The sequence below is a fragment of the Hyaena hyaena genome, unplaced genomic scaffold (assembly GCF_003009895.1).
Source record: "Hyaena hyaena isolate Hyena2069 unplaced genomic scaffold, ASM300989v1 scaffold_1, whole genome shotgun sequence".
In the NCBI taxonomy this organism is placed as follows: Eukaryota; Metazoa; Chordata; class Mammalia; order Carnivora; family Hyaenidae; genus Hyaena; species Hyaena hyaena.
The window spans coordinates 4,458,646-4,484,257 of NW_024080633.1; the positions used below are offsets into that span (position 1 = coordinate 4,458,646).

At 47.6% G+C, this 25,612-nt stretch overlaps 1 protein-coding gene across 1 annotated transcript in view; it reads left to right on the plus strand.

Moving 5' to 3' along the window:
- The first annotated feature begins 8,632 nt into the window (after window positions 1-8,632).
- BCO1 (beta-carotene oxygenase 1) overlaps window positions 8,633-25,612 on the plus strand; it is a 39,916-nt gene continuing 22,936 nt past the window's right edge. Inside the window, 4 exon segments of the mRNA XM_039227240.1 lie at window positions 8,633-8,696; window positions 14,080-14,208; window positions 23,123-23,252; window positions 24,815-24,962. Coding sequence (XP_039083171.1) covers window positions 8,633-8,696; window positions 14,080-14,208; window positions 23,123-23,252; window positions 24,815-24,962 — 471 coding nt within the window.

Below are 25,612 nucleotides of genomic sequence, written 5' to 3' on the forward strand. Positions count from 1 at the left end.
CCCAAGCGTGGCATATTATTATAATAATTATTATTTGCTTTCCTCTCTTCCTCATTAAGCTGGGAGTTCATGGAGTCCAGGAGTTACAACTTCCCATCTCTCTGTCTCTAATACCAAACATGAGGCTAGTCTCTGCCTCTAGTAGAACTTTGTGGAATTAATGAATCCTCCTAAATGTTAATGGGGTGATTTGTGGTCTTCGGTTTCAGTGGTGAAGTGTGCCCTCCAAGAACCCTAGCACGGCTCTCCCTCCACTTCCTACATCCTGCTTTCTGGATGGGCCGTGGAGCTCACCACTGACCCTTCTCCCTTGGGAAGGTGGCTGCCACTGGTCCTGGGACTTTGTCCCCTGGAAACTCGCTATCGGAGATTTCCGCTTTATCTACTCGGTTTTTCACCCTGGCTAATTAAAGGCACCATTTAGAAGCCAACTTAATTGGATGGGGCACCTGGGTGGCTCAGTTAGTTAAGCATCGGACTTTGGCTCAGGTCATGATCTCATGGTTCTTGGGTTCGAGCCCCGCATCGGGCTCTGTGCTGACAGCCAGCTCAAAGCCTGGAGCCTGTTTCAGTCTGTGACTCCCTCTCTCTCTGACCCTCCCCTGTTCACACTGTCTCTCTCTCTCTCTCTCAGAAATAAATAAAACATTACAAAAAAGTTAAAAAAAAAAAAGAAGCCAACTTAATTGGAAAGCTGCAGTGTAATGTAGATTTGATGACATTACCTCCAAAGGGGAAATATTAACTCACTTTAGACAGTAACTTTGTAATAGGAGATACAGAATTGGAAAATAAGGTTGTCGATTGGTTTTTCATTCTTTTATAGCACAAAAACTTTTCTTTCCTAATTCAGGTTTTGCTTCTTCACCTCATGACTGCTTTATGGATGCAACACATTCCGTGGAGAAAGCGGCCTCAGGAAAGGTAGCCTCCTCTTCCTTGCTCCTTCCCTAAATTATACAGGAAGAGGACCCCACATTCAGATCTCCCACCTCTGCCACGTGCTGTGTGACCTGTGGCCCTGGGACACAACCTCACTGAGCTTTGGTTGTTTCCTTGATTAAAAAAAAAAAGAGGGTTGGGGAGATTATAACAGTACCTGCCAGGTCTGTGCCAGAATTAGAAGGTAGAGCTTGTGCAAAATACAGGTGAGGGGGCGCACATCAGTGAATGCCTCTCCTCCCTGTGGAAGCGGGGAGATGAAGCCTTCCTGCTTGCCCGCTGAGCACCTCAGACCCTCCAAAGGGCAGACCGTCTGTGCATCTGTACCAAGTCCCGCACCCTCCGGAAGCAAATCCTCTCCTACAGGCTCTGCATCGCTGCTGGATGTAACGTGGCCAACTTGTGCCAACGTGTATGACTTGGGAGGAAGCCCAGGAGATACCTGACCTGACTTGGGGACGAGCCCTGCCAGACAGCACCTCCGTGGAGCCCCTAGGGCCCTCCTCTGGCTCTCTGCTTCGTCCTGTGTCCCTCTAAGCAACCCCAGCTCCAGGCCCCAAGCCTGTGAACATTTGCCTCGTCCCCCTCTCCCTCTCCCGCTTGCCCTTTTCCTCTGGCCCCGGCTCACCTCTCCTGCTTCTCTCTACCACAGCCACCCCCCTGCCCATGATCTAGAGCTGTATGGGGTGGCCATGCTGTGTGGTCCCTCTGGGGCTGCACCCTTTCTGGGACCACTCTTCCCCGCTCCTCTACTTGGCCAGCTCCCAGCCATCCTCACGCTTCTGGCTCAGCGTCGCCGTTTTCATGAGGCGTGGACAGCGCCTCTCTTCACCACGCCCCTTGGCCCTGGAGGGTCTTCCTGTGTCACCTGGGACGTGCCACTGCTCCCGCTGGGTGGGTGCCATTCCATATTTGAGAAACAGGTGAATGAATGAGTGAATGAGCACATACATGGGCCGATTTACATTGTTACCCTGTCATGCAGCCATAGCTGCCCCTGTCACCTCGGTCATATACATATGCCATCTTAGCAATCCTCCTGCTAGCTCAGCACTGTCAGTAGAACTTTCCCTGCTGGTGGGAGATGTTCTGTCTGCACTTACCAATATGGTAGCCACTAGCCACGTGTGTCTGTGGAGCCTTCAAAATGTGGTTAGGATGAGGGAGGAATTTAATTTCATTGTAATTAATTGATGTTTAGATTCATATAGCTCCATGCTGCCTGTGGCTACTGTACTGGGCGGCACAGCTAAGCGCTCACATTAATGCCTTCACTGGACATGGTCTCTTGACTGAGAGATCACTGTCTAGAGTATGAAGCCCAAATTCTTACATCCTCGCACGATCCAATCCCTGAACCACTTTCTACTCCCATCTGGGCGGTAGTGGAGACAAACCGTGATTCCAAGTACGGCCTCAGAGCTCCAGGGCACTGGCGAGTTGCTTAACTCCTCCGTATGTCACTTTTGACATCTGTAAAATGGGCTGAATACCCGTGCTCAGGGGTATTGTGAAGAGGACATGTGTTCCCCAGTCCCAAAGGCTCAGAAGAACATCTGGCATGTCGGGAGCTCTCAGTAAGTGGCACCTATAAAGATCATTAGGTCCCTGGCAGAGCCAGCCTGTCCTCCTCACTATCCCCCCACTAGAATAGTCCAGCTCCATGCCATCTTTCACAGTGGTCCTTCTCATTGCCTATCCAAACACATCCCACTCTCAGGGGCTCCACTGGGCACCCCTCCTCCAGGAAGCCACCTTTTCCAGCCTTCCCCAGCCTGAGCAAACTTTCCTTCCTTGGAATCCCATGATACTTCCTATCTGTGCCTCTCCTAGAGCAGCCGAGGGGGCACCTAGCTGTTACTGTGTACGTGTCTTTGCAGCCAGACTAGAACACACTGAAGATCCTAGACTAGGTCACGGACGTCTATTCCCCTTCCAGTGACAGGCCAGAGATGTGTGCATCGTAACCGGCCAAAGCAATTAATATTTCTGATTATCAGATTGGCTGACCTTTCCAATTTTTCTCTCTTTCCCAGGGAAAGAAAGGCAAGGAACTATTCTGAACACCACGACAGATGTGATCGGAGTCTTTATAGTTTAAACTTTTGCAGCCACCTGATGGGACTGGTATTAGAATTCCTATTTCAAGATCAGGGAACTAAGGGTCTGAGATTTTTTTTTTTTAATTTTTTTTAATGTTTTTATTTATTTCTAGGAGAGAGAGAGAGAGAGACACAGCGTGAGCAGGGGAGGGTCAAAGAGAGAGGGAGTCACAGACTGAAACAGGCCCCAGGCTCTGAGCTGGCAGTCAGCACAGAGCCCGACGCGGGGCTCGAACCCACGAACCGCGAGATCATGACCTAAGCGAAAGTCAACCGACTAAGCCACCCAGGCGCCCCTAAGGGTCTGAGATTTAAGCAAGTGGCTCAGACACTCCACTGGTAAGCAGAGCTGCAGCTCCAATACAAACGGGTCTGTTGGGGATGTCAGGGCCAAAGATGGCCCAAAAAGGGACCACGCCATCCAGACACCACATTCACACCCTCACCCGTCCTTCCCCGCTGCGTCTTGGTGGGCTCTGGGACTTGTGCTCCCCAGTAGCAGTCAGTGAAGTGAGCCTATGCCAGTCGTGGGCTCACCCTTATAGGAGACTGGAAGCTTCTGCTTCCTTTCTCTTGGAACTCTCATTTAAATTTTTTTACTGTTTGTTTATTTTTGAGAGAGAGAGAGAGATACAAAATCCGAAGCTCCGGGCTCTGAGCTGTCGGCACAGAGACTGACATGGGGCTTGAACTCAGGAACTGCAAGATCCTGACCTGAGCCGAAGTCGGATGCTTAACGAACTGAGCCACCCAGGCACCCCGAAACACTTAAAATATATTTTGTTATTTATTTTGGCAAGAGCACATGTCAGGGAGGGGCTGGAAGAGGGGATAGAGGATCTGAAGCAGGCTCTGTGCTTACAGGCTGACAGAAGTGAGCCTGATGCAGGGCTTGAACTCACAAACCATGAGATCATGACCTGAGCTGAAGTGAGGCACTCAACTGACTAAGCCACCCAGGTGCCTCTCTCTAGAAATCCTTTGTGGAAGCTTTTGCTGCCATGGGAGAAGTCCAGCTACCTGCCGGAGTGATCACATGGAGAGGGTCGAGGACAGACCCTGAGACCATGCGGAGAGCGAGAGAGGCCCAGACGCACCCCCCCCCCCCAGCACGTCAGTTAACCGCCAGCAGGCTTGCAACCACCTAAGGAGCCCCAAGCGGTGGAAGCAGAAAAACTCCCCAGCAGAGCCCAATCCCCCCACAGGACTGAGCCCAGAGAGATCATGACTGTGATGGTGGTCTGGCACCACTGAGCTTTGGAGTGGTTTGTGATGCAGCAGGAGATGACCAAACTCTCGCATAAGATGAGCTGCTCTCGTCCACGCTCCACTCCCTTGCTCTCACGCACTGGCCAGTTTTCAGTCCATTTGAAGGCAGCAAATGTATTCTAAAAATGGTCTGTGGGACCCCCACTTTGGCTCTCATATCTACTTCTGTTCCTCAGTCAGCAACTTCACAAAGTGGGAAGTGCTCCTGTGTCATAGGAAGGGACTTGCACTGCCTAGTGCATGAATCAAGTTCTGTCACATCTCTGAGGCTGCTAATGGCTCCCTTGCAGGACTGCGTGGGAATTAAGTCACAAACCTGACAAGACACCTAGCATCGTACTTGACACATGTCAGGCATCCAGTGAATGGTGTTAATGAGAGGCTGGTGGACACAGCCCCACGGGCGACAGGCCTCTTGCCCTGCTCTCCCCTTATCAGCAAAGGCCTAGAAAGCAGGGCCTCCATGGGTCCAGAGCACCACCAGAGCTCCTTGAGAAAGAGCAGCTGCTGCTTGTTATCTCTGTTTACAAAAAGGAAGGATGGAGGTTCAACTTGGAGGCCGTCCCATGAAACACGCAGGACCCCTTACCCCTTTGAGAAATATATGTCCTTTCGTATATTATATACAAAGACTCCATTTCCCAACAAAAAAGAACATCATGGGAGCGAAGAAGGCAGAGACTGAGCCTCATTAATCACCCCTGTAATGCCGAAACATGGCAACTAGTCAGCGGAAGTTCAAAGAAGGCACAGAATTATTTTCCTGCTTCAGTTGCTGCTGTGTTTCCAGCACACAGTAGGTGCTTAGTAAATATGTGCTGTGTGAAAAAATGAATGTGAGAATGGATGAACGTTGTACTGCCTGTAGCCAACACTGCAGTTTATCCATCCCAAGCCGTTTCCTCCTTGTTCCTTTGCTGATGGAATCCTGGTGTGAATCTGGTAGCAACGTGCTGCCCGGGAGACTCCTGAGGGATTTAAGAACATCAGGGTACACCTGCTCCTCCTTGCCAGGAATTGGTCTATGGGTGGTCATGTGACACCACTGAGCCAATGATACTAAGAGAAAAATATGCTTGGGGGATTCTGGGAAAGGTTTTCCTTAGCATAAAGGAAGAGAGCTATGAGAAGGAAATGCCTCCTTGTCCACATCTTGTGTCTCTGTTTTGGCCCATTATTTTGGGAGGGCGTGATTCCTGGCGTGAAGGCAGCTGTTCATAAGCAAAACCGAGCAAGTGCATGGATGGCAAGCAAACCTTCTGAGACTGGCACAGGGTGCCTGGTGAGAGGGTCCAAGTGAACTTCCCGGCCACCCAGGACCCCTAGATGACTTGATGTTTGAGATAAATGCACATCTTTGGGGTTTCTGAAGACACTGTACTTCCAGCCAAAGCATTTTCTTTTAACTCCTTGAACCTCTGTGATATTATTATGGGCTGAATTTTGTCTGCCCCTCCCCCACCTCAAGATTCATATGTTGAAGCCTCAGCCCCTCAGACTGTAAATGTTTGCAGGTAGAGCCTATTAGGCACGGTGATATTAAAATGGCCCTGCTCTTCCCTGACGTGTCTCCTTCTACGAGGAATTTTGAACATACAACCAAGGATGTGCATGTCCAGACAGACAACCATGTGAGGACACGATGAGAAAAGACGGCCGTCGACACACCAGGCAGAGAGGCCTCAAGAAACCAGCACTGGTGACAGCTGGATCCTGGACTTCCAGCCTCCAGAACTGTAAGAAAACAAGCGTGTGTTCTTCAGGCCATCTAGCAGTACTTTGTTAGGGCAGCCCTAGAAAACTAATACCAAAAGAAAAGAAAAGAAAACTGATACAGATTGTCCGTTGTTAGGATCAGTTTATTATCCCCGTTATCAAAAAATCCTGACCTCGCCATGTAATTGCCCCAAGGGTACAGAGTGTGAGTAAAGAAAGCTGGGCTTAGCTTCCTCACTATTAGAAGAACAAGGCAATGATATCGATCAAGACTGGCCCTCTCAAGTCTGCCAGCAATGGACACATCCACCCATTGCTTCATTCAGCAAGAATCTAGCAAACATCCGTCGTGTGTGGAATGGTCACCGAGTGTATACTTTGGAGTTAGGCTTGCCAGGTCGGCTTCCTAATTGTCTCTGTGTGGCCTAAGGCAAAGCTGGTTCTTTCCTGACTTTTTGCATCTCTATAACAAGGTTAAGAATACCCACCTCCTAGGATTATATAAAGTCAGGGCAAGCTGGTGCACGAAGAGTGCTTGGGAAAGCACTTGACGCCGAGAACACACTGGGTGGGTAGCAGCCATTGCTTTGCTGGGTATACAAAATGACAAAAAAGGAGGCACAGTCATGTTTCCCTCTCTATAATTTCAATGTCGTCCTCCCACAAACCCTGAGACGTAAGTATTGCCATCCTGTTTCAAAGAGTAAAGTGAGGTTCAGAGGGGACATGTGACAATAGTTTGGTTTTTTTTTTTAACTTTTTTAATGTTTATTATTTTGAGAGAGTGACTATGAGCAGGAGAGGAGCAGAGAGAGAGAGAGAGATTCCAAAGCAGGCTCCAGGCTCTGAGCTGTCAGTACAGAGCCCGATGCGGGGCTCAAACCCACGAACCATGAGATCATGACCTGAGCCCAAGTCGGACGCTTAACCGACTGAGCCACCCAGGCGCCCCACCACAGTTACAGTTCTTAATCGCAGGGCTGGGATCCCAACAGGGTCTTCTGAGCCTTTTTTTTTTTTTTCTTGCACCAGAGTTGCTGCCTGGGATGCATTTTTTCCTGAGCCCATAGTTTATGCCAGAAATTCTCAACTAATCCCCATGAGGACACAGCATTCAGAACCTAAGAATAATAACCCGAGATGGATACACATGTTTAGACCAGATGGGAGAATAAACTGGCAAGTTACGGGCTTAATGGAAAATGTGGGTCAAAGGGAACTGCCTTCTGAGCGATTGGGGAAGAAGGGGTAATAACTGACTGGTAGCTGTTTGGGGCCAGGTGCTTTTGCTGTCCCCAGTACTTGGGGATCTTGGAGATTTTGATATCATTACACCCCCATTTTACAGTTAAGGAAATGGAGGTGAAAGCAGATTCCTAGAAAAAGGAAGAATCAATCTAGTATCAACTCAAACATGCAGCGTCTTCCCTTGGACCACAGCCCCTCAGCCCCTGCCGAGAATTAGAATCCTCTGAGACATTTGTAAAACGAGCGAGGGCTCGGCTTCCCTGAGAGATCCTGCATCAGTAGGTGTAGAGGGAGGCCAGGTGCTGGACCCGACCCGAGGGAGCTCCAGCCAGGGGTGGGTGTACAGCCAGACCAGGCAGCTGTTCCATCTGGGCCCCGAGATCCAGGAACTCGGTCTGGGCCCAGACCTGGCAAGAACTGCCCTCAGCGGCTGAGGGGAGGCGGGCACCACACTCTGCCTTCCTCTGCCCAGGGGGAAACAGCTGCTCTTTTAAGCAGTGGGAGTAGAGAGGAGTCCATTAATTCATCAACCAGCGTCCTGGCCACTTGATTATGGATTTGGGGCAGTTGCATCACAGCAAGAGGCACAAATACAGGGGAACCCTGAAATCACATGCGAGCACCACTGAAATCACATTTGGGCATCATTTTGACACCAAGAAGTCGAACTGACGTGTTTTTTTTTTAACCATTCCCCATTGTTCTTGAGTAGCGTTTTTGGTTCCCTATGTTTATTTAAGTGGGTAAACATTTTATGTTTACTTCTCAAAAAAAATAAAGTTGCTCTTTGCCTATGATTTTTTTAAGGAAGGGGCGGTTCAGGGACCTTTATGCCAAACAAAGCAAAAACTGACTCTGTGCAGAAGAAGGTCCTTCCACACACAGCAGGAATTCCTGTGATTCACATGCTTCTGGCTCCCTTAATCCCAGGCGTCTTGCGTCACTATCAGGACCTCTTCCTGTTGTGATCGTAAATCTTCTCCACCTCCTGGGTTGGGGTATTTCAGACTGCATACCTACGCTGAATGCACACACTTGATTATCCCACCAATTTGAACCGAGAAAAAAAAATAGCTTTCCCTGCTTAAGCCAGAAGCAGAGCTGGAGAGGGAGTTGGGGATACAATTAAGATTGTCCAGGACTCCCAGCTGGGGAATTTGACCTTTGACCAAAGATAAATAACGCCAGTACAGCGCAAAGAGAAACCAGACCCTTGTGGCCTCGGAGGGAAAGAGATGTAAGTGAAGGAAGCTGCAGGAGAGCAGAAAGGAAAGAAAAGGAGCTGCAGAGCAATTGCCTCGAACACAGTAGTGTCTGCTCACTGTCAGCATCACCCCTGCTCAGCGCCCCGTGCGATGGATACAATATTTGGCAGAAATAAGAAGGAGCAGCTAGAACCCGTGAAGGCCCAAGTGACAGGTGAGTGTTTTGCACAGACGACTGGCTCTTCTGATCTTGTACAGATATACACTCTTTTCTGTTTATGAAAGTAATATGTATTGTACATTATTTTTGGAAAATCTGGAAAGCAATAGAGGGAAATGATCCGTAGCCCAGACGTGTTCTCTGTGAACATCTAGGTGTGCTTTTATACACGGGGACTGTGCCCAAGGAGGAGGGAGCGGTTCTCCCTCTTTGCAGGAGCGACAGCGGAATTAGTCTGCAAAACGTGGCACATCGCAAGCGTGTGATACGTTTGTGCAACTATGCACCTCCTAAGTTAATTTCATAGTGCATTGGGGTGTAGGTGAGCCCGGGCTCGTGCATGCTAGAGGACATGCAGAGCACACGGGATTCCCTCTCAGGCGCCCACGGTGTCATTTTGTCCTTAGACTTCCTGCAGAGCCATAGGCCAAACAGCACCTGAGCGGGGTCCGCCGTGAGGAAATTCCTTCAGCAGGCTCTGTGTCACGATTTCTTCATCGCTTATTTCTCTGGCCTTCTCTTCTTCTGAGCTGCCCCAGACAGCCACGAGCAGCCCGGCTTAGGCCACACAAGTGTTTTCACCCTCAGATACACGGACTGGAGGTTTTCCACGAGTGAGAGTTTTTCTCTGTGAGGAAAGTCAGATTGTAGCTTTTCAACTCAGGGATGGCCTTGGCAGCCTTTTGAGAAAATAGCTTCTGTGTATGTTTTTCTCTGATTACCAAGGTCACGTACAAGCTGTGTGTGTGTTCCATGTATATGCACATATATAAAAACCTTGAAGTACAAACGAGAGTACAAACAGGGAAACCAGCTTTGTTTCCATCTCTCACGTGCTCTTAAAACTGGAAGATTTTAAGTTTTTTTTTAAATTTTTTTAATGTTTTTTTAAAATTTATTTCTAGGAGAGAGAGAGAGACAGCGTGAGCAGGGGAAGGTCAGAGAGAGAGGGAGTCACAGACTGAAACAGGCTCCAGGCTCTGAGCTGGCAGTCAGCACAGAGCCTGATGCGGGGCTCGAACCCACGAACCGCTAGATCATGACCTAAGCAAAAGTCGGACGCTTAACTGACTAAGCCACCCAGGCGCCCCTTAAGTTTTTAAAAGATCTAGATTATACAAAGATGGAGGTTTTTTTTCCAAAAACAAAAGTATGTTTACTATTAATTTTTAATTAAAAATTGTGGGTTTTTTGTTTTTTTTATTGTTTTTTATGCCTTTATTTTATTTTGAGAGACAGAGAGTGAACGGGGAGGGGTAGAGAAAGAGGGAGACACAGAATCTGAAGCAAGGTCCAGGCTCTGAGCTGTCAGCACAGAGCCTGACGTGGGGCTCAAACCCATGGACTGTGAGATCATGACCCGAGTTGAAGTCGGACGCTTAACCGACTGAGCCACCCAGGCGCCCCTAATTAAAAATTGTTTTAGGTGTATCCACTTTGAGAGAGAGCACAGCAGAGTAGGGGGAGAGAGGGAGGGAAAGACAGAGAGAGGGAGGGAGAGAATCCGAAGCAGGCTCCACATTGTCGGCACAGAGCCTGATGTGGGACTCAAACTCACCAATCTTTTTTTTTTTTTTTTTTACAAATAGTTTATTGTCAAATTAGTTTCTACATAACACTCAGTGCTCATCCCCAAAGTGCCCTCCTCCATGCCCATCCCCCCCTCCCCCCCACATCCATCAGTCCTCAGTTTTTGTCAGCATTCAAGAGTCTCTCATGGTTTGCCTCTCTCCCTTTCCCCCACCATTTCCGCCCTTCTTCTCCCGCTTGTTCCTCCGTCAAGTTCCTCCTAATCCTCCTATACGTGCAAACATATGATATTTGTCCTTCTCTGCCTGACTTATTTCGCTCAGCATAACACCCTCAAGGTCCATCCATGTTGCTACACATGGCCAGATTTCATTGTTTCTCATTGCCATGTAGTATTCCATGGTATAGATAAACCACATCTTCTTGATCCATTCATCTGTTGATGGACACTTAGGCTCTTTCCATGTTTTAGCTATTGTGGAGAGTGCTGCTATGAACATTGGGGTACATGTGCTCCTATGCCTCAGCATTTCTGTATCCCTTGGGTAAATTCCTAGCAGTGCTATTGCTGGGTCATAAGGGAGTTCTATTGTTAGTTTCCTGAGGAACCTCCACACTGTTTTCCAGAGGGGCTGTACCAGTTTACATTCCCACCAACAGTGTAGGAGGGTGCCTTTTTAATCAAACTCACCAATCTTGAGATTGTGCCCTGAGCTGAAATCAAGAGTTGGATGCTTAACTGAGCCACTCAGGAGCCCCTATTAATTTTTTTTTTTTAAATGAGAGCCTATCCTTTTATACTCTGGGATCCCATGGACACATCGCCCATATACCTTCTGTTTATTACAACTTGGAAATTTTGGAAAACCGTAATGGTAGGTACAGATCTGAATGGATCCTCGATCTAGATTAGCTGTTTCCCCACCTCCACCCTAGACCTGCCGCTCAGCATCACCTGGGCACCTGTTAGAATCATGAACTCCTGGGCCTACTCCCACTGAATCAGATCCTCTCAGGGTGGAGCCCAGGAGTCTGTTTCTACAAGCCCTCTGGCTGCTTCCAGGTATGAGAACCATTGCTGTAAATCACACCTTGAGGGAAGCTGAGGACCAGAGAGGGGCTGCAACCTGCCCAAGGCCAAGTATCCAGTGGAGGACAGGCTCCTGACCCTCAGTCCAGACTTTGAGTCCTGGGTCAAGTCTAATCAGTTGGCTAGTGTCCATAGGCCAACGCCTAACAAAAGATTGTGCCTACGTGGCCACGTCTGCCCAGAGAAGCCATATCCAGGCTTCACATCGGGCTATGCATTATTGGCTCTGAAACCTCCTTGGCCAGTTACTTAAGAATTAACTGCCTCCGTTCTCTCTTCTCTCAAACAGGGTTGCTGCAAGGGCTATATGATTTAATGCACCTGCAGCCCAGTGCCTGGCATGTGGTGCTCAGTAAGTGCCCTCCTTCTGTGGAGGGCTTTCACTGTGGGCTCACACACCTCTCTCTGCCTTACCTTCTCCTCCTGCATCTGGGTCTCTGTGAGTAGCCCCACTACTCCGTTGTCCAGGGCAGGAGACTCAGTGGCCCTTTGGGGTGTCCCCCCATATTTACTCAAACTCCTAGTCCTATCCATTCCAGGCCCTCCAACTCTCTGTTCTGTTGTTTCCCCCCATCCTTTCTCTCTCTCTGGTCTTGCCGCCTCCCCTGGGCTCCTGCTGCCACACTCCATACCACAGTCAGAAATGACATTTGAAACCCCAAATCTGAGCATATTCCATCAGTATGAGCTATCCAGAAGATGCAGATCCTTAGAGACAGGAGGTAGATTGGTGGTTGTCAGGAGTACAGGGCTTTGTTTTGGGGTGATGGAATGTTCTAGAACTAGATGGTGATGGTTGCACAACACTGTGAATATATTAAAAACTCCTGAATTGTACACTTGAAGATGATGGATTTTGGGAGCACCTGGGTGGCTCAGTCGGTTAAGCATCTGAGGTTGCTTAACATCAGCTCAGGTTGTGATCTCGAGGTTCGTGAGTTCAAGCTCTCAGGCTCTGTGCTGACAGCTCAGAGCGTAGAGCCTCTTTGGATTCTGTGTCTCCCTCTCTATCTGCCCTTCTTCCACTTGTGTGTGCTCTCGCTCACTCTCTTGCTCTCTCTCTCTCAAAAATAAACATTACAAAAAATTTTAACATGGTGGATTTTCTGTTATGTGAATTTTATTTCAGTCAAAAAAAAAAAAACAATGCACACACAAAAAACTGATCCTATGGTTCTCTGTTTTGACCTCCAAGCTGCCCCCATTCTTCTGAGCATCAAATCAAAGCCCTTAAGTTCTCATTGGCGTTTATCACAGGGCCCCTGCTTAACTCTCCAGCCTCAATACTTAGAGCATCCTCCCTCGAAAATTACTGTCCAGTCTTGCTAAATAACTGGCACATCAGCTGGTCTTTGAGCTGGTCTTTAATCTCTTGGTTCAGATTCCTCCAGAGAGAAGACTTCAGATGTAAGTAGTTTATCTGGGACATGATCTCAAGAAACATCGGGAGGGAAACCAGTAAAGGGGGCACTGTCAAGCCACTGGCCACCGTGAGCCATCAGAGCTGAACCCTCTGGACATAGTGTAAGGCATGCCTCATAGTGTCCCAACTGAGGGCAAGGGAGTTGTGGCATTTGATGCCCAACTCCCCATCCATCACTGGGTGACAGCCACTTCCAGGGGCATTAACTCCAAGGTGTTCCAGCTTGCCCAGCGTGTGGGCAGAGCAGCTCCTGCAGTGAAAACAAAGCCTTCTGGCAGAGAAGTCACAGAAAGCAGCCTTCAGGGAGAGGTTTGTGCCAGGAGGATGAGGGTGGGGCACCAACCACGTCCGTTCCAGCACCCTAGCTCTAGAGCAGAGCTGTGCAACAGAAATATAATGCACACCACATGGGAACTTAGGTTCTCTAATAGCTATGGTCAAAGAAGTAAAAAAAGAAACAGGTAAAGTTAATTTTAATAGTAAATCTTAACCTACCCAAAATATTATAAGTTCAGCATGTAATCTATATTTTTAAAATTGCTGATGAGGGGCGCCTGGGTGGCTCAGTTGGTTAAGTGTCCAACTTCGGCTCAGGTCATGATCTCACAGCTCCTGAGTTCAAGCTCTGTGTCAGGCTCTGTGCTGACAGCTCAGAGCCTGGAGCCTTCTTCAAATTCTGTGTAGTCTTCTCTCTCTCTGCTCCTTCCCTGCTTACACTCTGTCTCTCTCTCTCAAAAAAATCCTAAACTTTATTTAAAAGAAAAAAAATTGCTAATGAAATATTTTACATTTTGTTTTCACACTTAGCCTTTGAAGTCCAATGTGTATTTTATACTAACAGCACATCCCAGTTTGGACTAGCCAGGTTTCAGTGCCCATTGGCCGCCTGAGGCTGGTGGCTACCATATCAGATGGCACAGTTCCAGAATGTTCTTTCCTTGTGCCTTTTTGAGACAAATACCTACCTTCCCTCAAGACTCAGCCAGCGGCTCCTCCAGGAAGAACCCTCCCAGCCCTCACCCCACCTTGGGGTGAGGTTCTGTTCCACGTAGCACTCTTGTAGAGCCTGTGATGTTGCCTTTATCCCAGTGTGGTTTGGCTGTCTGTTCATCCGTCTGCTCTGTGGGTGGTGGGCAACTTGAGGACAGGGGTGACGTCTGTTCACCTTCATACCCTCAGTGCTAGCACAATGCAAACTACCAGTGTATGGATGAATGGGTGCGGTGAGTGGTGACGGGACAATGGCCTCCATTCCTCTCCATGGCTGTGTCTCGTAGCTTTCTGGTGGGGACGAGGAACCGGAACCGGAAACAAAACTTTCTTTCTCTTAACAGGCAGGATTCCATCATGGCTGCAGGGCATCCTGCTTCGCAACGGGCCTGGAATGCACACAGTGGGGGAGACCAGATACAACCACTGGTTTGATGGCCTGGCCTTGCTCCACAGCTTCATGATTAGAGATGGTAAGGGCACCACATGGGTTTGCCATCGCTGATGAAAGACACCTACAAGTTGAGTAGCTGAAAACAGCACAGATGTGATCTTACAGATGTGGAAGTCAGAAGTCAAAACTGGGCATTGGCAGGGCCACACTCCTTCTGGAGACTCCAGGGAGAGAGTCATTTCCTTGCCTGTCCCCACTTCTAGAGGCCACTTGTATTCCTCAGCTTGTGGCCCCAGTTCCATCTGCAAAGCTGGCAGCAGGCCGTCTTGTGTGGTGCTCTCTCTCCCTCACTCCCCCCCCCACCCCACCCCCTGCTTCCATAATCACATCTCCTCTGATCCTCAGGTCTGCCTCTTACAAGGACCTTTGTGATGGCATTGCACCCACCCAGATAATCCAAGATAACCTCCCTTCTCCAAATCCTTACTTTAATCACATTTACATTGCCCTGTAAGGTAACATAGTCACCGACTCCAGGCATTAGAACATGGACATCTTGGGGAGGCCATCATTGAGCCAATCATGAAGCACAGACCTCCCTGGAAAGGCAGCTAAGGTTCTCTTTCAAAGAGAGAGACCTGCAAAATAATGTGTGTCCTCAATAAGAAGGGCAAGAACAGGACAAGGTTGCTGGCTTTGGAATCGGACACGCCTCAAATAAAAATAGGAAGAGCATAGAGCTGAAAAGAACAGAGCTGAGTCTGTTGCTCACCAGGCAAGGCCAGTCGCTCGACCACAAGCTCAGTGGCTCTCCCCAGGGGCCGATAGAAATGGCTGGATAAGGTGGAATTCTGAGTTCAGGTGCCTGCTCGACAGGTGGATTGTAGGCTATTTGCTGTTGGCTGTGGCATCACAACAGCATGCTCTGGGTTCTTACAGATGTCCGAGATGGGTTGTGTGAGGCTTTCACAGGCTCAGGGTCACATGCTGGGCAAGTTCATGTCCAAGTGCTTCTTCAGCTTGGTGACATTTTTCTTGAACCCCCAGATTCCTAGCATGATAAACCGGTCACTTCACTCTCTAGGCCTTAGTTTCCTCCTCAGCATAAAGAGCTTGATGATTCCCTCTGAAGAGCTGTCGTGATCATTAGAGGTCCTGGGTATGTAGGGGCACCTGGGTGGCTCAGTCAATTGAGCCTCCGACTTTGGCTCAGGTCATGATCTCATGGCTCGTGAGTTCAAGCCCTGTGTTGGGCTCTGTGCTGACAGGTCAGAGCCTGGAGCCTGCTTCAGATTCTGTCTTCCTTTCTCTCTGCCCCTCCTCTGCTCATCCTCTGTCTCTCTCTTTCTCTCAAAAATAAAATAACAAAAAAAAATTAAAAAATTTAAAAAAATTAAAAGAAGTCATCCTGGGTGTCTACCAAGGGCTAGACATGGTAGATACATGGTGATACGTGGTAGGCACAGAATCAATTGAAAGCCACCATCACTGTCACTGGGTTTGAATCCCATCTTCATCCTAGGTAACATGCACCCAAGCTGTGTGACCTTGGCCAAGTTACTCAACCTGTCTCTCTATCTGCCCCCCCTATCTGTGAAATGGAGATGTCAGCATAGAGTTGCTGTGGAAGTTAAAGGCATTAATATGTGTAAGGAGCATTGTATAGTGCCTGGCACGTAACACATGCTCAGTAAGCATTACCATTATTTTGCTTAATTGCTATTTCTTTTAAGCCAGTTAGCAATTATTTTTTTGAGTATAGACTCTATGCCAGTGGCTTGCTCCAAGATTTCACAAATAGAGACCCCATGTGTGAAAACCATGAGTTCTAAGTTTGCAAAAACAAACAGATTTTGCTGAGACTCAGCTACAGAGTGGATGGTTCCATATTTCTTGACAGCCCTAAGCCATAACAATCCTCTTTTCTAGACAGAAGTTACCAGATTCCTAGGGAAATAAAGGTGCATGAAAGATGAAGTACAGTGGCTTCCTTCCCATGAGGCCCTGCTTGGTGGACTGCCAGGTCCTTGTGGCCCATTTCAGCTGCTCACATTAGTGCTGCGTGGGAGATGTTCTTGTCCCCTCTTTGCAGGTGTGGAAATGGGAACTTCAGAGTGGTTGAGTGACTTATCTGAGGTCACCGAGGTAGGGCTGGGATCTGATTTTGGATACTAACCCTTTATCTGATATGTCATTTGCAAATTTCTTCTCCCATTCCATCAGTTGCCTTTTAGCTTTGCTGATTATTTCCTTCACTGTGCAGAAGCTTTTTATTTTGATGAGGTCCCAATAGTTCATTTTTGCTTTGGTTTGCTTTGCCTCCAGAGATGTGTTTGAGTAAGAAGCTGCTGTGGCCAAGGTCATAGAGGTTTTGTCTGCTTTATCTTCTAGGATTTTGATGGCTTCCTGTCTTACATTTAGGTCCTTCATCCATTTTGAGTTTATTTTTGAGTATGGTGTAAGAAAGTGGTCCAGGTTCATTATTCTGCATGTTATTGTCCAGTTGCCCTGGGATCATTTGCTGAAAAGACTGTCTTTATTCCATCAGATATTCTTTCCTGCTTTGTCAAAGATTAGTTGGCCATACCTTTGTGGGTCCATTTCAGGGTTCTCTATTCTGTTCCATTGATGTGAGTGTCTCTTTTTATGCCACGTACTGGGGTTTCTGAGGGAAAGGCAAGACAGGGTGGAGTAGACAGCATAGAATTGGCTGGTATGAACTGTGTTGGCGGGCTTTGGGCTATAGGGGCAGTCCCTGGTTGCCTGGCACTTAGCCCTGGGGCGATTAAGGTGGAAGAATATTGCCTCCCAGAGTACATGGGCCAGACAGAGGAGGTCTGGCTCTGGATTGGTTCATTTCCCGTGTCATCTCAAAGACATGCTTGGCCCTTTGCTACCTGTAAGAACTGTCTAGTCCAGAGAAGAATAGTTTCCTCCAGCCATAAAGGTTTTTTAAGATGTCACAACATCGTAATATACAGAAAAAAATGTATTTTTTCAATAGTTCTACCCATAATCTGGAACTATGGAAAATGAGAAGTACGGAGGGTCCACCCAATTACCCACTCTTTCTCATCCTGCTCTTGAACCTGTCCTATGTTGAGTGTACATGCCCCGCTCTGCTTTTCAGTGGTCAGCTTGCCATTCTCCAGCCTAGGGTGGAAAGCCCAGAGCACAGGATTTCTGTTCAAATTGTGTCTTTATCACCCAACATAGGCCCTGGCCCTGAGGAGCACTAGAAAACAATTTATGGAGCCAAAATGGCATGAATGATGTAAAGGTTGTTTTGGAAAAAGGGAGTAATACATTCCCAGCCCATCTCTTCAACACTCACTACAGGGAATGCTTGATGGCCACTGGCCCAAGTGTTTCATGTCCACCCATAACTTAGCCCTCACTATAGCTCCTGAGGAAGGTATCTCTCGATTTTACAATGAGTCTGAGGCCCAGAGAATCCAAGTAGCTTGCTCAAATACACACAGCTAAGAAGTGGTGGAGGGCAGGTATAATCCAGAATCCCAAGACCTAAGCTTTTTGCAGTTATACCCCCTCTGCCCCCTTCTGCCAGCTACCGTCCCTCATCTCTCCACTGCAGTCCTCTTGAGGCCTCCAGATTGCCAACACTGGGTGGCACGGCTTGGCCTCATGTCTCATCTCCGATAGAACTTCCAGAGGCTCCCCAATCTGACTCCCCAAAAGTGGAAACATAAACCAAAAATGTTAAGTACTACTATACGTGATTCAAGGGGGCGTGCACAGAGTGAGCAGCATTCTCTGATTTGCAGGTAACACAGAGCCAGTATTTCTCAAAAGGCCGTTTGTATACTTCTCACATCAGAACCCCCTAGGATTAAAGCTGTAAATTCTGAGACACCCCCCCCCCCCACCTACCTGAGGCTGAGTGAGTCATCATCCTGAAGGGTAAGGTCAGAGTATCAGTGTTTCTAACAAGTTTCCTTGATGACCTCGAGCAGACTGCCACAGTGGACCTGTAGCCTAACCATCCTGTCCCACCCAAGACTAAGGTGGGGCTCAAGCTTCTGCCATTGTTTCAGAGCACCAGGTGATTTAATGTAGAGCCAGCATGAAGAGCCTGAATCAGTGCCAGACCAGTAAGAAGAAACTGGAGTAAGAAAGCAAAAAGATAGAAAAATGGTTTGTGGCTTTCAGCAGAGGCCAGTGAAAGTTAATGCTTTGAGGGGCGCCTGGGTGGTTCAGGCGGTTAAGCGTCCGACTTCAGCTCAGGTCATGATCTCACAGCTAGTGGGTTCGAGCCCCGCGTCGGGCTCTGTGCTGACAGCTCAGAGCCTGGATCCTGTTTCAGATTCTATGTCTCCCTCTCTCCCTTCCCCTCCCCTGCTCACGCTGTCTCTCTCTCTCTCAGAAATAAAGAAAACATTAAAAAAGTTTTAAAAAAAAAGTTAATGCTTCAAAAACCTAGCAAAGATTTGGGGCACCTGGGTCGCTCAGTTGGTTAAGGGTCCAACTTCAGCTCAGGTCATGCTCTCACGGTTCATGGGGTTGAGCCCTGCGTGGGGCTCTGTGCTGACAGCTCAGAGCCTAGAGCCTGCTTCGGATTCTGTGTCTCCCTCTCTTTCGCCCTACCCTCCTCATGCTCCTTCTCTCTCTCTCAAAAATACATAAACATTAAAAATAATAATAATAAAATAACTGAAAACCTAACAAAGATTTAATTAAATGAGGCAGAGTGCAGGAGAAGCCAGACAAAAGAGTGCTCTTTCTTATAAATCTAAAATTGTGTCAGAATTTTAATAAAGCAGGCATAGAGGAGAATGAACCCATTTCCCTCAGCAGAACATTCAATACTTTTCTACTAAGAGGCAAGGTCATTGTCCCAGGAGGATCCAAATGTGTGAATTCTAAGAGCCAGCGTCACCAAGGTTTAGGGTCAAAAAGAGCTCTTCAGAACTTTTCTGAAGCAGAATTTTTTGAATTATTATAGCTCTAAGTAGCCTTTTAGAAGTTTGCTTAAAATGAAGAGATATGTATATATAAAAGATCCCATTCCCCGCAGAATATCAAGCTTGACCCAGTTCTAAAAGATTCCGTGCAGGAGCACATCTGTTTACTTGTGTCCCTTTAGAAAGAATGTGGCTAATTGGGGCTCACCAGGAATCAGGGTGCTGGGGAATGTACAGTGGCCTTTAATCTCAGCCTCAGAGCTGAGCGTCAGCCTTGAGCAATTCCAGAAACGCATTTTCCTGTGCCCTGTGCCCTCGATGCTCTGGGACTGGTTGTTTATAGGAAACGGGCCTCTTGCTGACAGCGAGCCTGGGATGGATGTTTACATCTCAAATGAGCATAATTCCTCATTTTAGGCAAAGCACCTTAGCTAGTGCCCGTGGGTGGCACACCTCAGAGAGTGACCAGCAAAGGACAGGCTGACTCAGGGGTAGACCAGGATGGCCCTGCAGCAGAGTCTGTGTAACACGTGACCAAAGACCAGTGTGTGTGTGGCCTCACCAACCCCTAGCTGAGTCTTTCTGCCTCCAGGATTTTTTTTGGACGATTCAGAATTTCAGCAGCCATTACTTGGCAAGCTCATGCTGTGTGCCAATGGGCCAGACTCCTATCATTCCATCTCGTTTCAAACAGCCAGTCCTATCTGGGGAAGGGCTGTGTGGCCCCAAATTTCCAGTTGAGAAAACTGAGGTTCAGTGAGATAAAGAGACTCGCCCATGGTCAAACAGCTTAGACAGGGAAGAAACCTGGAGCCAAAGCTGTGCCCACTCTACCTACTCTTGCATTTCAATAGCGTATGTAGCTTTTACTGAGCACCTACTATGTGCTGCATGCTTTACAGGACTTAAATGTCACAGCAACTCTGTAAGGAACATACCATTATCCTCACATCAGACCAGAGGGGATGGAGCCTCACCTCTGACACAGGTCAAGTGCATGGATGGTAGATGACCAAGCAGGGTTCATAGCCATGTGGAGACTTGAATCCCCTCAGGGGTAGAGATTTGCCTTCCCTGCTAACTCCCATTTCCTGGCCCACAGAGGTGTTTCCTAGGTACTTGCTGGACGCATGAACCCAGGGCTGGATTAACCAAAAGCCCCAACTCCCAACCATTCCTCCCTATTTCTTTGTGCTGCCCCAGAACAGAACTCCCCTTCCTGAACTGTCTCAGTCATCTTTATTCACAGCAGCCACCTCTGAAAGGATGTTTGAGGAGAGAATGGATGGTTATCTGCCCCTTGGGCACACAGAATTACCTCCTAAAGACTGGAGAAAGAACTAGAAAGCCCTTCACGATCTCTTCCAATTTTACGAAGCCTAGTGTCACCATTATTGTTACTATTTCCATCTAATTGTGCAGGTGGGAGTCATTACCACTTGAAATGGACACTCGCATCCTTTGGAGCTGGATGTGAAAATATAATCCTGAGGGTAAAACTCATCGAGTCTGTTAGAGGTCAAGATAGTGGTTCTCTGGGTGAAGGGAGGTGGTGATTGGATGAGATATGAAGGGCTTCCAGAAGGCTCTTGTTCTGTCAATTAGGAGGTAGCTCATAAGGGCAGCTTCCATTTCTGCAGCTTCATCAAGCTGTGCAGCTGTGGTAGCATATTTCTGTGGGTGTATTTTTAATAACCAGCATCGGACAGGATGGTCACACTGATGGTGGTGTCCCTGTCAGGGTCTGAGTCCAGATTACCCTCTTGCTAGCGGTGTGGCTTCAAGCAAGATTCGTAACCTCTCTGTGCCTCGATTTTAGTAACTGGAAATGGGTCTGCAAGGCCATGAATGCCTTAGCTCCTTGTACTTCATTTGGTAAGAAATTTGAAACTTCCCCCGCGTTGTTTAAATTTTGTTTTGCTGTTAATTTGCAAATGGCATTAGGTTGATTCCTTCCCCCCTCACCCCCCCCCCAAGAACACATTTCTAGTTGGTGTATTCTATACACTTCCACTGTTCTGAGAATTAAACCAGAAAATACACATAAAGTGTCCACACGGCACTTAGCACACACATGCTCAATAAATGTTAGCTTTTAGCACAATTTCCTTTCCTAAATACAAAAAGTCACCAGACAAGAATTTCTTAGGAAGGCATTCTCTCCTAAGCCCATCACTTAGGAAGGCAGTGGACTGTGAGGAACACTTCTCTGATCAACTTTTTTTTTTTATAGGAATGAAATGTCGGTGTGACTACTTTTTTGCATATTATAATTTAAATTTTTTTTAATGTTTTTTATTTCTGAGAGAGAGAGAGAGAGACAGCGTGAGCAGGGGAGGGTCAGAGAGAGAGAGAGACACAGAATCCGAAACAGGCTCCAGGCTCTGAACTAGCAGGCAGCACAGAGCCCGATGCAGGGCATGAACCCACGAGCCATGAGATCATGACCTGAGCTGAAGTCGGACGCTTAACCGACTGAGCCACCCAGGCGCCCCTGCATATTATAATTGTACCAGCATTGGAACCATACATTTTACTACAGCAAGGAATGTGTTCTTGAGGGTGGAAAAGTCAACGTGTCACTTCCTAATTCACAGCAAAATTAAATGAAAATTTAAAGACCTAGAGGTTTCAAACTGTCCAGCCAATGACATTCAGAGGCCTCTTGTATCCCAGTAGGGCTTCATCCCTTGACCTCGTCTCATTCCTGCTGCACCCAAGCCCCTATCTCGTGCTCAGGCCCGTCTTGCCTCAGCTCTTGCAGGCGGCGGGCTGCCCTTTCCATTCCAGGCCTGTGCTTTCAGACTTCCCAGGAAGAGTGAACGGAAGTGCCTTGCCCCCTCTCCTACTTGCACCTCCCCAGTCTGTTGTGGGCAGTTTTACTTGTCTTCCAAGTGTTCTTTCAAGGGCTTCCCTCCTCCAGGAAGACTTACCTGATCCATCCACTCCCGGTTGGGGAGCTGGGCCTCCTCAGCTCTCTCCTCTTCTCTCCCCCACCCCTGCTCCCCTTTCTCTCCAGGAAGGGACTTGTGAATATGTTACAGGTCACTCTGCAAAGTAAAATGGTCTTTGCAGATGTAATTAAGTTAAAGAACTTCTGTTGGGGAAATTTTCCTGGTTGTAGTCACAAGGGAAAGAGAAGGGTCAGAGTCAGAAAAAGATGTGACAGTAGGATCAGAGGGCAGCGTGATATGACCACAAGTCAAGCAATACAGGCGACTTTCAGAAGCTAGAAAAGCCAGAAATGGAATCTCTGCTGACTCCTTGCTTTTTAGGCCTATAAGACCCATTTCAGCCTATATCTTGTAAAACAGTAAGATAGCAAATCTGTGTTGTTATAAGTCACTAAGTTTGTGGTAATTTGTTACAATAGCCATAGGAACCTAATACAGGTCTAGAGCCATCTGGTACATTTTCAGGTTGGTCTTGATGAACTGGTCAAGAGTCTCTGCTTTTATGCATGACTTAGATTTTCTCCAGTAACTGCATGAATTAGACATCCACACATGCACTGACCCACTATGCAGAATTGGGCCCTAGGTCACCCTCTGGTTGTAATAGGTATCAAATATTACTCCAGGGGCTAAAATTGTCAATGAAAGGCTACCAAGGCTGAACCAGGCCCTGGGGAAACTAGCCCCCAAGTATGAGGCCTTCTGAACCAGTCCTCCAAATCTGAACCTCCCTGGAGCGATACCAGCATGGTAGAAGAGATGTCAGTGGGCCAGGCAGGTCAGCACCTCTGGGCTAGGTGACGTTTGGCCGGGCAACTGAAGGTTCCTGTTCCCTGCCGTGTGAAATGGAGCTCTTCAGGATACTTACCTTGACATACAGTTGTGAGTCTCGGGTGAGGAACTGTGTGATAGCTCACTGCAAATGCTCTTGTATCAAGCACACAGTAAAGGGACTGCTTTACTGAACTCACCTCCCCCTCGTCCTCTCCCCGTAACACCCCTAGCATGGCTGAAATTGACCTTAAAACTCTGTAAAGGTGTCAGCCTGGGATGATTCTGCATCTTTTTCTTTCTTTCTTTCTTTCTTTCTTTCTTTTTTCTTTTTTTTTTTTTTTAGGAGAAGTCTATTACAGGAGCAAATACCTGAGAAGCGACGCCTACAATGCCAACATCAAGGCCAACAGGATTGTGGTGTCAGAGTTTGGGACGATGGCCCATCCGGACCCCTGCAAAAACATATTTTCCAAGTAACTGTCCACTTTGAATCTGGTCGTGCTTTTTGACATCCTTGGTGGTCAAAACAACCAGCATCCGCTCCTAGAGTCCTCTTTAGTGTGCATGAAAACCACCTGACCAGGCTTTGCCCGTCTAGATGCTATGTGATTCTTGATCACTGAGAGCAAGAGAGGCGATAAGCATATGACAGATTATTAGGCATTTTTTTCCCACATGGCTGGCAGGAGAGCAATTTGGAATTCTCTTGCAAATGTGTGTTGTCTTCAATCTAGAGATAATCTTGCTTGCGTCTGGAATGACAAATGTACAGCATTATTCACGTCTGCATCATTTGTTGTAATGAGGAACTGAAAATAACCCAAATGTTCATCAACAGAAGAGTAGTTAGATAAAAGTGAAAGTATACAAGAAAATACCAGGCAGAAGTAAAAAAGGAATAAGGACGCTCTCTGTGTACTGAATGGAAAGATTTCCAAGATACATTGCTAAGTGGTGAGCATGAGGAGAAGTAAGGTGTAGAAAGAGCCTAAAATGTGCTGTGTGGGGTGCAAAAAAGCAGGAGGAAATGAAGATGTATTTGTGCTTGTATGTGTCTAGAGAAACTGGTAGGGTCTGTGGGGAGGGAAATTGGCAAATGGGAGAAAGACAAAGCAAAGGGCATTTTGTTGTTGTTGACTGCATTTCACATCACCTGAGCTCTAATGACTGAATGTATCACACACTTGACAATTAAGTTGTTGGCCAGAGAATCAGACTTGCTGTCAGTATCTCCTTCCTGATACTCTTCAGATCTAGGAGATTTAGGACATGTGTTGGTACACTGGCCCAGAGATGGAAGATGGCGTCTCCTTTTCCGGAACTGACATCATCTTTCCAGTGCCAGGATCCAGTGTTGGGGCTGGCACACAGCAGACACTGCACTCAGGCCTGCAGGTGTGGGGAGGAGCCATGCAGGACCAAGGGAGTGTGAGGGAATGGATGTAAAATACCATGTGTGACATCTTTGCTGCTTCACTGTTGGCCAGTAGGGGGAGCACTAACCAATACATGGATACAGGATCTTCTGATCAAACAAATGATGAGTTTTTAATCTCATCGTTTGTCTGCTTTCCTTTAAAAGAAAAAAAAAAAAACTTTTCCTGGACAAATTCAAAGGGCCCTCGTTCCTGCCAAAAGCAAGAATTAGCTGTTTTTCTAGTCTTCGGGGGCCATTATGGATGGGTACATATGATTTCCATAGAGCTTCTTAAAATACTTCAGGACAACCTGCCAGGAGTTCTTGGTATCTGTGGTGTGGGAGACCTTTGGATTTTTGAGAGCCCAGGAGGGTTCAGTTGGTGGCCATCTTGTCCCAGATGACTCATGTCTTAGCTCACTCAGCATGGTGGTATCTTTGGGCTAATGGATAACCAAGTCCTCCAGACTCAAGTGATCCTTTAGGACCCCGAGCTTTTTCTCCCTTAATTGAAGTAGAGCATTTTAAGTGGTCGGAAAACTAAAGCCATCTTGTGCAGAACTTTCTAGCTGGGTAGACACAGCCATCGATTTGCTATTGATCTGCTTTCCTCCGCAGAGCTTTCTCCTACTTTTCCCATATCATCCCTGATTTCACGGACAACTGCCTGATTAACATCATGAAGTGTGGAGAGGACTTCTATGCAATCACAGAGACCAATTACATCCGGAAAATCAACCCACAGACTCTGGAAACCCTGGAGAAGGTACCAGTGAATCTACAACCAACAGTAGTTCCTGGCCCGTGAAAGGGACCCCCTGGGTGGGGCCGTGGGGCCTGCAGGAGCTACTGGGAGCAGCCCCTCCCCGAAAGCCATTGGATCTTGAGCTTCCCTAGCACAACACTTAGCACTAGATTCTAAGCTCCCTCAGGGCTGGGACTGTATGGGTTCACTTCTGTGTCTGCATTTATTCTTAGGGCTACCGAAACAAAGTACCACAAACTAGGTGCTTAAAACAACAGAAATCCAAACTCTCACAGTTCTGGAAGCTGGAAGTCTGAAATCAGGGTGTCTGGGGAGCCAAGCTCTCTCTGAAGGCTCTAGGGGAAGATCCTGGCTTGCCTCTTGCTACTGCTCGTGGCCACCAGGAATCCTCCATGCTTCTTGGCTTGTAGATGCATCACTCCATCTCTTCTAGAGATACAAATCATTGGATTAGGGCCGACCTCCAACCAGAATGACCTCATTTTAACCTGATTACATCTGCAAAGGCCCTGTTTCCAAATATGTTGAAGCCCTAACTCTTGGTCCATAGATCTTTTTGGAAGACACAATTCAGCCCATAACACGGTCCACCGTCTTGGCACTGAGTGGGAGCTTAATGAATGAATTAAGTTGGAATGAATGACGGCACC